This window comes from Plectropomus leopardus, chromosome 18 (assembly GCF_008729295.1).
Source record: "Plectropomus leopardus isolate mb chromosome 18, YSFRI_Pleo_2.0, whole genome shotgun sequence".
NCBI classification, from domain to species: domain Eukaryota; kingdom Metazoa; phylum Chordata; class Actinopteri; order Perciformes; family Serranidae; genus Plectropomus; species Plectropomus leopardus.
Genome location: NC_056480.1, coordinates 11,223,017 through 11,235,974, shown reverse-complemented (window position 1 = coordinate 11,235,974; position 12,958 = coordinate 11,223,017). Strand labels below are relative to the sequence as shown.

Sequence of the window (12,958 nt, the reverse complement as noted above, 5' to 3'; positions counted from 1 at the left end):
CCACAGACAAAACCTGAAAGCTGTAGCTTCTATATTAGAGATGTGCAAAATCTGTATACTAGTCAATGAAATGTTGCAACTTGCAACTTGTCAGCATTATAAATACCAGTCTGTTAAACTTAATATTAAGATGAGGAATAAGGGAGCAGTTTGGATCAGCATGCAAGAATAACATCTGATATCAGGCTCTCTCTTTCTCTCTTTGTCTCTCACACACTCACAAACACACACTCTCAGATCCAATGGATGGAACTGCGTACACACGTCCATGCAACTTCACACACTCGTTACTGGTGAATGTTTTCTTACTAGGCTGAACGACAGGGGTGCTTTTGGACACTTGTGAGATCCTGAGAAGCCTGGATGTGTGTGTGTGTGTGTGTGAGTGTGTCTTTGCATGCACACATTACCCATGAGAAAGTTAATTTGTTAACATTTTTTTTAGTGAGTTGTTATGTTTTGTAGGATGATGTGAAACTTTTTTACAATGCACGATGCAATATGCCAAACATTTCAGTGGCATTTCAAATACGACTTGGTTATTAAAAATGGCTTTTATAATATTGGCAATACTTTCTTTTCAGAAAAAGTTTAACTTCACAGATTTCTGAGTGTTTTCTAACTTTCAGACTTGTCGAATGAGTTTAAAACTTCCATTTAAACTCCAAGTAAATTAGTCGTTAGGAACATTCCTATTACATATGAATACAGTTACCATAACCATAAAGCTCTCCTCCTGCTCCAGCCACCGCTGGTCATCCTCCATCTGTTGTTGCTGCATCATTAGCCTCTCCTCCATCATCGCCTGGCCGACGCATCCACCGTCCTGTGGAGAACACGGGTGCTTGAATGTGAAGTTTCTCTTTTGACTTTTTTATTCAACATTCAGTCATTTAAAGACAGCAAAATGATCACCTCCATCATCTTTATATGCTGACAAGTGATTGATGATCTTAAATACACTGTCTAGTAAAATTTACAGCAAGCATTTGATTTTTTTTTTTGACTGCAGTTACTTTATTTTCCTGCACAGAGTGCTGCGGTCTGCTGGAAAAAACAACTTCACCGTACAGCTGAAGTGCCAGCACCTCATGTCACCTGCTATGTTTAATCAAAATGAAGAGTGAATTACATAAAAGTACATTAAACCTGAGAACCAGGTTATTTCAGGCTCAGCTGCTGCCCGTTACATCACTCAGAAGTCCTACCTAATCTGTATTCAGGTACATCTATTACGTGTTTTCTAGCAAGGCTGGTGGTAGCGTGCAGCAAAGCGAAAGATCAAGAAAAATTTCCGCACATTGTGATACATGTGGTTCTCTAATGGCCGGCAGATAATTGAAAAGCCTCAGATGTCACAGGACTGTCTCGCTTGTTTTTATGGGAAAAATGACATGGATGTAATTTATTTGTTCGCTGTCAAGTGTCCTTTATGAGTGAGGGTGTGTACCTCCATGTTGGGGCTCCACAGTGCAGTGTGTTCAGGTCTGTGTTGATTCCAGGAATCAGTCGGAGGGTAGCTGCCTCCTACTCCTCCTACACCACCATGTGCTGACGGCTGCAGGTGCACAGGCAGAGAGATGGACGGACAGATGGAGAAAATATAAAAAAATGGTCAGTAATGGTAACAAGAAACAACAGTGGAGAGGAAGACCTTGCTTTAAATACTTAATTCCTATGAGTAAACGCTGGAATATAAGGTATATTAGCAAATAAACAAACTAGAATCCAGCTATGTCGTGGTTAAATTTTATAGAATGTAAAGGTAAATCAGTTGATGTGTGTCATTTTTAAGCTGCAAAAATGCAATAAAACAGAGGAAATGGGAACATTTTTAAAAACATTCAAACAGGTATAATAGAGGTACAAACATCAAGGTTATTAAAGAGTAAATTGACTGGTATTTCCTTTGAGAACATATCATATTTCCTTTTCTGTTTACATTATAACACAAAAATCATGATATTCCAAAAAAATCCATTACTGACATTTTAGGCAGACTCAGTAAGTGTCTTTGAATAACAGCATAGTGAGAGTGAATATCGAGGAATCATTATGAAATATTAACACTGATCCCACTAACACTTACAAGTCATGATATGGCACAACGCCTGAAAGAATCATGGGAGTTCTTGTACAACATTTCGGTTGCTCTCAGTCTGGTGTGTAACACGTGCTTCCAAAACATACAGATGTTATTCTTACGTGTGATATGATCGAGTTTGACTTAAATAGCAGTTCAAATTATACACTCCTTATAAGGACAAGAGAGAGAGAGAGCTGTCTACTGCCATAAGAGCTGGAGAGTGGCTTTGGTTTGTGTGTGTGTGTGCGTGTGTGGCTTTGAGCACTACAGGAAATGCCTGCTGTCTGCTCGGTTTATGAGGAGAGGAATAACTGCACTGAGAGTCTCAGCCTTCACATTTCTCTTTCTGACTTTGACACATGCAGCGCTCGCTTCCAGCAGTCTGTGAGTTCACTCAGACTCAATACTGACACTACTGGGTCGGCCTTTATTCTGACGACAGTGCACAACTCGGACAGATTTATAAAGATGATTTATAGATGAAAAATTCTACGTATGTTTTTAAGATTTGTGATTGATCCACCTTTCCTGAAAACAGCGTTTCTACAAATTTTTTTTTGTGCCTACTGCCACTCTGCCAAGCCTCAATGATCTTCACAGCAAATACAGTACAAAAGTGGAGATAGTAGAGTCAAAAAATTATTTTTTTTAATGTAAAGATATCATATCTGATGTCATATCTTGTTTTGTTTATCCATAAACCTTTCGAAAACCTTGAAATATGATATAATGAATGTTTGCAGTTCTCTTAGAGCAGAACTCCATAAAGTAAAACGAAAAAATAATGCACAGAATTACAACATAAAATTCTTTATGATTTTTGGAATTTACAACTACACCAGGCAAGTGACGCAGGATGAACATGAAGTCAGAGAAAAAGTGTTTTGCATAACCTACATTTGACCAAGATCTTTAATTAACATGATACAGAATATTTATATTTAAAGTTCAAAATACATTGCAAAGTCAATTTATTTTGAAAAAAGTAATTGCTAATTAAAATTAACCTAAATATTTGATTTGCTGAAGTGCTTCGATTTAATGCTGTTTTTTTTTTTTTTTTTTAATATTTCTTGACTTTTTTGCCTTTTTTTAAGTTATATGTTGTGTGTTATGTTTTTCCAGCCTATATTAACAAAACAGTTTTGATTTTTAAAAAATCTCTCAAAAAACAACCAATGAAAAGATCAGCGCATTTTAACCTGATCATATACTTGCATAAGTAACGTGTGCATTCACCACAAACACATTTATTTTTCTTAAAACATATTTTGCTATCTTATTACCTATTTCTGATACTGTATATCTTTCTTCAGTTAGTATCACGGGTGTCTTCCTCAACCACGGTTTCTGAGGAGTTTATATTATTATTGCTCTTATTGATTCATGTATGAGTTTACAGAGTCCTGAATTCTTCTTCTCTGCAGCTCTGCTGCTGCTGCCACCTAAAACCTCTGGAGAACAGCGGAAAACACTACTGCAGCCACAGTGTATGTGAACAAACAGAGGAGCACAGTTTTCTCACTATGAGAGCTGTGTGTCTGAGTGTGTCTGAGTGTGTTTGAGTGTGTTTGCTGTACCGAGAAGTGGTTGAGTTGAGGGCTGGAGAAGAAGCCTTCACTGGAACGAGGACTGGGGTAACCCGGTCTACTGGGCTGCAGAACACAGAGGTAACAGTTAGCTCATCAGCCGTGTCAAACTTATGTAATGAGATCCAACAAATAATCCGAGAGAAACGGTCAGAAATAATTCAGTTTTACTTTAGGCGGAGCTTCATCAGACCCTCCAGAGTCCCAGGACACAGTGACTTGTCTCCTCATCTCCATACGAAGTCTTTCCTCTTGTTGAAGCTTCTCTTCCTCCAGTATAGTGCTTTAAAAGTTTCACATAAAAGACTCATCTTAAAAAATAGTTCGCTTCTTTATAGGTGGACCAATAGGAAAAAAAAAACTTCAAACATATTTCTTGGTACAGATTCAGGTTTTTGGATGACAACTAGGGAAAACTTTGTAAAATATTTATGATCGGAAAAAATTAAATCCAAATGAAAAATCTTGGTAATCTGGGAAAAAACAGCTCCAACACTGATGACATTCAAATTAGACAATATGGATAAAATACATTAAAATTTGGTTAATGTACTGTATGCGAAATCACATGCTAAAAAGAGTTCATCAAACTAACTTGCTTTTAATCTTTAATTTTACTGATAGAATAACTTAAGAAATATTACACATGGTAATTTTGAAGACATAAAAAAGCGTGGAACATGCAAGTGGCCTTACAGACGGTGTTACTGTAGTATTTGTTTAATGGCCTTTAATGTAATTACCATTTAACACATGACAACAGGCAAGCACTTATCATCACAAAACATTTTATTACCTGAGCTGTGTTTTGAGTTCGGTGAATCGCGGTCTCTTGCTGGGATCGTACGACCAACATTTGGTCATCAAACTGTAGAGAGTGGGCGGGCACTGGGGAGGCATAGCCAGTCGCTCGCCGTTCTCTATCCTGCCAATCACGTCGTTGTTCTTCACACCTTGGAAAGGTTTGATGCCGTACATCAGGATCTCCCACATGCACACACCTATAGAGAGACAGAGGAGGAAACAGTTCTTCAGGACTTTATCTATATTTTTCAATAACAGCAACTAATATATGCTTAAATAATCATAACTCACCAAACATCCAGACATCACTGGCAGAGGTAAATCTTCTGAAGTTGATAGATTCAGGAGCCATCCATTTGATAGGAAGTTTACCTTTAGAAGCTGAGACAAACACGTATACATTAAAATTCCCCATAGAATCAGCATTACAGATAAAATAAAGAATATTTTCCTAAACACAACTTTGTAACTTTGTCATTCGTTGCTGGTGAATTCTGCAGCCACCCAGAGAGTTATGGACTAAAAGAAGACAGCGTGCCAGTAAGTCCAGCTAAACTGCAGTATCCTGATGTGACCTGTTGGTGGTGGTAAAGTACTGGCAACCAGAAAAGTTGGTCACATGCACAAAACTATAAATGTAACTGGGGCTGCTAACTGGTCTCAGGTCAGCACTGCTCAGAAATAAGAGTAAACAACAATGAAAACATTTGTGAATAAATGTAATATGTTATAACAAAATACAAAGCTGTGTGTGTGTGTGAGAGAGAGTTTGGTGTTTGAGTATCATTACCTTTGTAGTACGAGCTGTCCTCCATGTATCGCGACAGACCAAAGTCTCCGAGCATCACACAGTCGACTGAAGAGACCAGCACATTGCGTGCTGCTATGTCCCTGTAAGACAGTAACGGCTCACATTAGGCCTGAATCACAGATGTTATAGATGTACTGCCAAAATAAATGAACTTTTAGGTAACTTTTCCCTATCACTACAAAACTCTCAGACAACATGCTCTGAAATACAGAGGACCATTACTCTGGGACACCAGTCCTCACTTTATCAAAACTAAGTTAGTAGTGTTATGTGTATGCTTCTGCTCCATTTATGATTAAATCTTTATGCTTTCATCAGAACATTAATTTTTATGACTAAACGCGAACGATGAATTAACCGCAGTGCCTGCTGATGTAACTGCAATCAGCTCATCGCTCATGTGTGAATACCTGTGTGTGTGTTTACCTGTGCACGAAGCGTTTACTCTCCAGATATGCGAGCGCAGTGCTGAGCTGGTAGGCGAACAGAATGAGAGTAGCCAAATCCAAGTTGTACTTCCTCACCTGAAGGAACGAACGTAACTGCAGACAGAGAGAAAGAAACAGGAACAGAAAAACAGCGGTGAGTTCAAGTTAGAAAAAAAAAAATTATATAGTGTACCATAAAACTTGATTTAATAGCCCAGTTGATCATTTGCTTAAATCGCTGAACTCAATAGGCGTTTTCAGTAGGCGTTGTTTAAGAAAGGTGTCAATCTGGGACAGGCTTTTAATTCCTTTCATACAAAACTTGCTCAGCCAAAATGGAAATATAATCAAATTATTTATGTAACCATTTGAGACCTGGGCAAATTGGCCTCATTTTACTCAAAAACATGGGAAGAAGGTAAAAACAAAAAGCAGAAATGACCCAGAGGTTAGCAAGAAATCTATAAAAAGTACAAGAAAATTACCTGAAAAATTGCCAAAATAATTCCAAGCAAACAAAAGAAAAAAAGGAAATAAAGTAAAATTGAAAAGTAACCTCTTTTTTGCATCTTTCTTATTCACTTTACCATCTTCTTTGGTGCTCACGGTTTTAGTAAAATTAACTGACTGACTGAAATGTGGAGAATCTGACCAAGCTAACTTATTGTGTCGCATGTCCATACTGACAAAAGTCAAAACATACATACATACTGTGTGCGTGATCTAAGCAGTTAACAAACATGATCTCCAGCAGGTAGCCAACAACCCAAATTATGCACCCAAAGAACTTCTATAAAAATAAAACTGCATGGCAACCAGACCGAACTTCTATTGAACTTCTATTTGTCAAAATGTGTCACCGCAACAGACTAGTTCATGGACTGGGCGTTTAATTAGAACTAGGCTTTTATTTGAAGTTTTACGGTATTTACAGAACTGGGTTTTTTTTTGCTAATTTAATGGCTTTTCAGGTCAAGCTATTTCCAGGCGCCTAATATCATGACTTACACCCGAACAGTTTCCTTTGTAAACTGAAAAGAGCTGACACACACTTCACTCAGCCCGTATACAAGAACGTACCTCTCCCAGAGTGCACAGCTCCATGATGATCCACACAGGGTTTTCTGTGATCACGCCAATCAGCTTGACGATGTGAGGATGGTCAAACTGACGCATTGTCACTGCAAGGGGAACAAACACACACATTAACACGATCAGCATGTGTGAAATGCGTCCTGGTTTTCTAAGTCAAGTAAAAACACAGTGCGGTCTTACATGCTTCTTGTAGGAACTTTTCTCTGACGCTGTCCGATGTGCAGTTCTTACACGTCTTTATGGCGACAGGCAGAGGTGGTTTGTCCTGCACAACACAGTTAGTGACAAGTTAGCATAATATGGTAGGTAATACAGGATATTATAATAAGGTAATACAGGAAAAAAGGGGGGTTTATATCAGTATTTTTTATTGATAGTATATCACAATGTAACAAACATGAAAAATCATAAAATGTTTAATGTAATGTTTTATGCAATCAATAGACACGTCGAAAAAAATCTTGTAATAATTAATTTGGACAAGAATAATTTGTACCTCAAATTGTTCAGACTTTTAAGTGCTACACCTTCAAAACACACAGCGGACAAAAAAACTGATGGATGGAGGGATTCATTTCATTTTTATTTCTATAATAGCCAATGTTATTTCTCCCTCTGCTAATAAGTGTCTGAGTTATCTATTCATAACTAATGTCAATTTCTTAAGTTTTAATCATTTCCTCAGCTAGAATTATGAAAAATGATGACCGCTTTTGTGATCTGTACACTGTGACATTTCATACAGGCTTACAATTACATAGGCTGTAATATTCATCCACGCTGACTTCGGACTAGAGTTAAAACGGAAATTGAATTGGGACACCAGGTTGTCGGCGTTGAATTCGACAAAAGAAAATAGGTTAAAGGTGGAGCAAGTGCACAAAACATCACAAAAATAGAGCCAGGTGAAGCAGATTTTCAAGCACACAACACGTCAGGTTAGGGCCTCTTCACTGGAAAAAAAAAACCTGAAAGAATCTGATATCTACTGGTTTGTATCATGTCCAGTTAGGAGGAGGACTTAGGGTGCAGACTTGAGATTACTTTTTATTTTAATTATTTGTTGTTAGCTGAATAACAGAGTAACTAATAGACTTATATACTACTACCTTAACATTTACCTTTGCCATGCCTTTTTTGCATCTTGTAGTTGTCCCACATATGATTCATTCATTAATTGCTGGCTACACAAAAAGCTGGTGTTTGTGTGTATCCACATACCGGGCTGTTGTAGACTCCTTGGTGCACATCTCCAAACTGACCCTCTCCTATGCAGCGGCCCAACTCTATCCTGTCCCTCTGGATCTCATAATCCCGCGCTGAGACAATAAGAAAGAAAAAAAGGAGAAAAAAAGAAGTGTAAAGAGGGAGATTTATACGTTAACCTGCTGTTTTTCATAAACTTGAAACACTGAAAACACCCATTACATTTGACATGCTTCTCTCAGACCACATGGACGGGGTTTACCAGGACCAGACAATTTGGATGGTACAGGTTATTATTTTTATCATGGGGAATCAAGTCAAGAAACTTTGAAAAGCCAAATTATTGTCATTTTTGGTAAACTCCAACCATTGGCAATAAGATTAAACTAAGATAAACCATTAACAATGTACAAAAAAAACAACATTTCGACCATGGTTTGCACTTTCAGATTATATTCCGTTCCATTAACACCTCTAACTACACAAACCTTGACTTGACATGCACACAAAATTACAAACACACCGACATAGAGTAAACCCATTTAACAAGCAAAATTTAAGGTTCATAAGAATCTGTTTACATGCACAGCAGAGTCCCAATCTGTTTATTCCTGTATACTGACACAGTGAAAACAGGGGCTACAGGGGGACACATAAACAAGCTGTTCTGAGTCAGATCATTAATTGACTGGAGTGCTCCGTGCATGTAAACATCCAGAGACCATTTCTAAAACACTTTGCAAAGCCAAGAAGAACGCCCGGGTCTGGATCTTTGAGTGAAATATCCGAAACACTAATACAAACTGATCCACTAGATCTGAAGTGTATTTGTTATGGTGTCTGTGTCTGCAGTAACCTTTTGATATTCAGTGAGTGGGCCCAACAGGATTTGAATGAAAGCTGTTGTTTCTGCAACTGACATCCACATGCTTTGACATTTCTGTGATATCAATATTTCCGCCTTACTGAAAAGGTCATGAAACATTTCTACAGAGGTGCATAAATGTCAGCTGCCAACCAAACGCCATAAAAACATACTAGATACTGAGTTCAAGAGGTTTACGCAGGACGCTGACCATAAGGAACTTATCCAGTTCCACGTCGCCAACAAAATGATACATCGAATATCAATTATTTTCTCAATGTTTTGTTAAATTTGTGAAGAGATTTTTTTTCTTTTCTGGCATGCATGTGATGAACGAAGCATCCACAAATGGAGAAAATTCTTCAGAAATTGGAGTTAAAGCGGATGCATTTAATGAAAGCTAAACTATATCAAAACATTTGTTTAAAAACTCACACAATTCATGCTGTGTATTCCAAGTCTCATTTATCTGGTCATATGTAAAGTCCTTCCAGACACATGCAATTTTACAAGAACAATACCATTTTCAAAACACTTCCGCATAATATGTTTGTGGTCTGGTTACATTTAAAACGGAACCAGTGACCAACGCTGCCTTTTTTTTAGTACTTCACTTTCTTGGCGATAACAAAAATGTAAATGCCAGCCACGCTGTCTTTCAGGCTACGTGAGCTTTCCGGCATTTTCGTCTCTTGTCTAAACAGATGCATTCTCAGGTACTGACATTTGGCACCAATGGATTTTAATGTGAATCAGTACTCGGTAGTACCAACGTAATTTGGTCGTTACCCATAAAAGTACAGAGTTCCATATCAACTTTTCCGCATGAACGGTCCCGCACATGGCAACACAGAGTTCAAATGCACGCGGTTTCCCAGGTGCACTACTCAGTTTAAACAGTTCAGGTTTTAGCTAAAACGCATGTGTTTGGGAAGTACTGTACATACAACTAGATAACTGAGACTTAGTATATACAGCACGAGTTGCGTGAGTTTTTAAACAGTTTTGCTGTTGTTACATGCAGTGCCGCTTTTACTCCAAATCATCAAGAATTTTTTCAGTTTTTAGATTCTTTGTTCACCATGAAAGCATGCGGGAAAACAACACTTTTTCACAAATTCAGTGTGACATGCAGTGAGTAACTGATGTACAAACAATTATGTTGTGGGTTTTCCTTTAAAGTTACGTCTACTCAGAGTGCAGCTATCTGACTCAACTAACAGATAAACACAAACGCCAGCGGCATAACCAAAACCCATTCCATTATAACAAAGAAATGTACTGCAATTAACCGCACAGCAGTTGATTTGCAGGAAATTATTAATTGCGTCATAAACAAAATAACCCGCATATGACATAAACAACAACATACCACCACGATAATAACTCATGATTACGAAATAAAAAGGTCATACCCAACATGATGGTGAAATTAAACTAAGCCAACAAACAACACAAGTACTGTGAGATCGCTTTGCTCCTGTTTATGAAATAACATCTTACATTGTTTATGGATTGGCCTTCAACTTTGTTTTCAACACAAGACCCAAATGAGCTGCATTCTACAAAACGGCGACGATCACAAGTCAACAACAGTTTGGATATTATGAACCTTGGGTGTTTGAATTTGTTTTTGCTTTAATGCTTCCTAACTACTCAAAAAAACCACATTTTTGATACTCAAGTAAATTACTTGGTATTTTGGGGTTTAAATTGACAAACTGACTTGCAGGAAGATGCAGTAACAAGGCAGATATTCCCCTGTATTATAATTAGGGGACAAAAAAAAAAAAGGACAAAACTTAAAAATCTCAAGACATTTTGGTCGGACAGTACGAGAGAGAGAGACAGGGAGCTTTACCTTCAACTACTCCGTAGCTGACTGTGTTGGCGATGGGAGAAAGAGGAAGAAAGAGAGATGAAGAAAGAAAGAGAGCCAGACAGCTGCTTTAAGATTGAAAATAGCTCAGAAAACAAACACACACACACATCTACAGGCACTAATTATTGACCCATTTCACTCTTTAAATGATGTTTAGTTATTTAATAAGTTCATGAATGAATACTGCCACAGAATGGTGAACGGTTAGGTTTGCTTTATATTTATCACTGCAGCACAGCTTCATTTTATACATCAGACAGTGTGACATGGACACACGTACAAAGTGAGGCACAGAGTAGGAAAATATGTCTGCAGAAAATCTGTTAAGAGGAAGTCACAGACAGAAGGAGACCAAAAAAAAAAAAAGCAAAGCGAAAGAGACAAAGAAATAAAGCCAGACACAGAAAAGATAGAAAAAGACTGTGGGAGGAAAAGGAGAACACAGTCCATTTTCAAAGTTGGCCACGCAATCAAATACATGAGCACTTTGTACCGGCCCAAACATCCACATTAAATACATTGGAACAGAGGGCTAAAACCACCATTACTCACAGGGCTGCAGCCAAACCTACCATCACATTCAGGTTTTTTTTGACTAACATATGAATGAATTTGACAGATGCAATGTGCGTCTAACCAACCAGAGTTCTACAGTCTGAGCTGAAGCCTCTCCGAGCTCCAGCCGGGGTCTCTGCTGTTTATATAAGACGCTGAAACTGTCTCGAATTTTAGCCGCTAACTGACTGAATGTAACTTCTGATGTTGCCTGTTTGAGTGTTACAAGTTTCACGCCAGTCTCGGCTTATTAAACAGCAGAACGTCATGAATTTGGTTGACAACGTACACGTCTGACAGAACAACAGCAGTTATGATATTGTTCTCTTGCTGCAGTGAAGCTTGTTTTCTTGAGTGCAAATTACTTGAGTTGGTGGATTTTAGGCATCAGAAAAGTTTGAATAAGTCACTTACTGGAGGGCATGGTGTATGTGTCCTCTTCATCAACTATCTCAGCATAGTCATCAGTCTCTGTAACATGAAATCAACAAAAACAGTGTAAAGGAAACACATGAGAATTAAAAAAGAAACACACACAGGCACAGGAGTCTAAAATAACATAAACTGAAACAATAGTAAAGTCATGCACATGTTCAGTTTACCGTGCGTCCGCTATGGAATGGTCTCCGACACAAACACATGTGCAGTAAGAAACAAAACTACACGACAAAACTAAGAAATAAAGCAAGGAGCTAACTCAAGAGTTTCAGCAACTCCTGCGCAAAGCAACACCCACGTAGCTCCTCTCTTTCTCTCTCTGCACACACACACACACACACACACACACACACACACACACTTGGCGGAGAGTGTCAGCTGAGCATGTGTTGTGCATATCTGTCTGTGTGAGAGCAGCTGGGCTGCAGGGAGTAACTGTGGCAGTGGAAGAGTGGAGGGAGAGGAAAAAAGACTGAGACAGAAAGGAGAGAGATTGAAAGTAGAAAATGAAAGATAGTAAAACCAGAAGGAAGGATGCTAGAAGAGAGAGAGGAAGAGAAAGAAATAGCGGGTCTAGCTGCCATGTAAGCAAATGGTAACATTTACGATCAAGTCTTTGCAGATTCAGACAGATAGGCAGAGAAGGGGGAGAAGAGAGAGCCAGCAGGAAAAAGAGAGGGAAGGATGGACAGAGTCTATCCTAACCAGATGGTGGTGTTTAAAATAAAATCAGCGTGCAGACTCAGCTGTTGGAAACAAGAGTCAAACATCTGCTGTCCTGAGCACTACCCTCACAGCTCTGCCCAGGATTTATCGGGCTCTGTGGGAACGTGTCCATAACTTTATCAGAAATCCTTTTCTAAAGTCCGTGGATGATTTTCTCAAGATAATCAGCCATGTAGAACAAGCTGAAGAAAGCACAACCGGCTGGAGGTCTAGCTGTTGATGTAAGGTGGAATAAATAATAAGGGTCCACAGATAATCGGCGTGGCCGGTTATCGGGGACGATGTCTGGCATTCTGCCGATTATCTGTATCGGCATTTTATTTTAATGATTGCCAATAAATTAAAATATCCAGTCAAATATCCAAAGAGGAGAAAAGGCTGGAAAAAGTTGAAACTTTTAATCAAACAGGCATGACTTTTGCTCAACCATTGCTGTGTGTGATTTAGGAAAGGAAAGCCTTTAATGAGCTTCT

At 38.5% G+C, this 12,958-nt stretch overlaps 1 protein-coding gene across 4 annotated transcripts in view; it reads right to left on the bottom strand.

The window, feature by feature from the left end:
• ptk2aa (protein tyrosine kinase 2aa) overlaps nt 1-12,958 on the bottom strand; it is a 77,940-nt gene that overhangs the window by 11,189 nt on the left and 53,793 nt on the right. For all 4 annotated transcript variants that reach the window (XM_042506100.1, XM_042506097.1, XM_042506098.1 and 1 more), the window contains 12 exons: nt 11,736-11,792; nt 8,035-8,132; nt 6,994-7,078; nt 6,799-6,899; nt 5,717-5,832; nt 5,270-5,370; nt 4,771-4,860; nt 4,472-4,676; nt 3,847-3,958; nt 3,667-3,741; nt 1,451-1,558; nt 716-826 (listed from right to left, as the gene is read on the bottom strand). In XM_042506100.1, the coding sequence (XP_042362034.1) occupies nt 716-826; nt 1,451-1,558; nt 3,667-3,741; nt 3,847-3,958; nt 4,472-4,676; nt 4,771-4,860; nt 5,270-5,370; nt 5,717-5,832; nt 6,799-6,899; nt 6,994-7,078; nt 8,035-8,132; nt 11,736-11,792 (1,259 nt within the window). The remainder of the gene's footprint in view (nt 1-715; nt 827-1,450; nt 1,559-3,666; nt 3,742-3,846; nt 3,959-4,471; nt 4,677-4,770; nt 4,861-5,269; nt 5,371-5,716; nt 5,833-6,798; nt 6,900-6,993; nt 7,079-8,034; nt 8,133-11,735; nt 11,793-12,958) is intronic.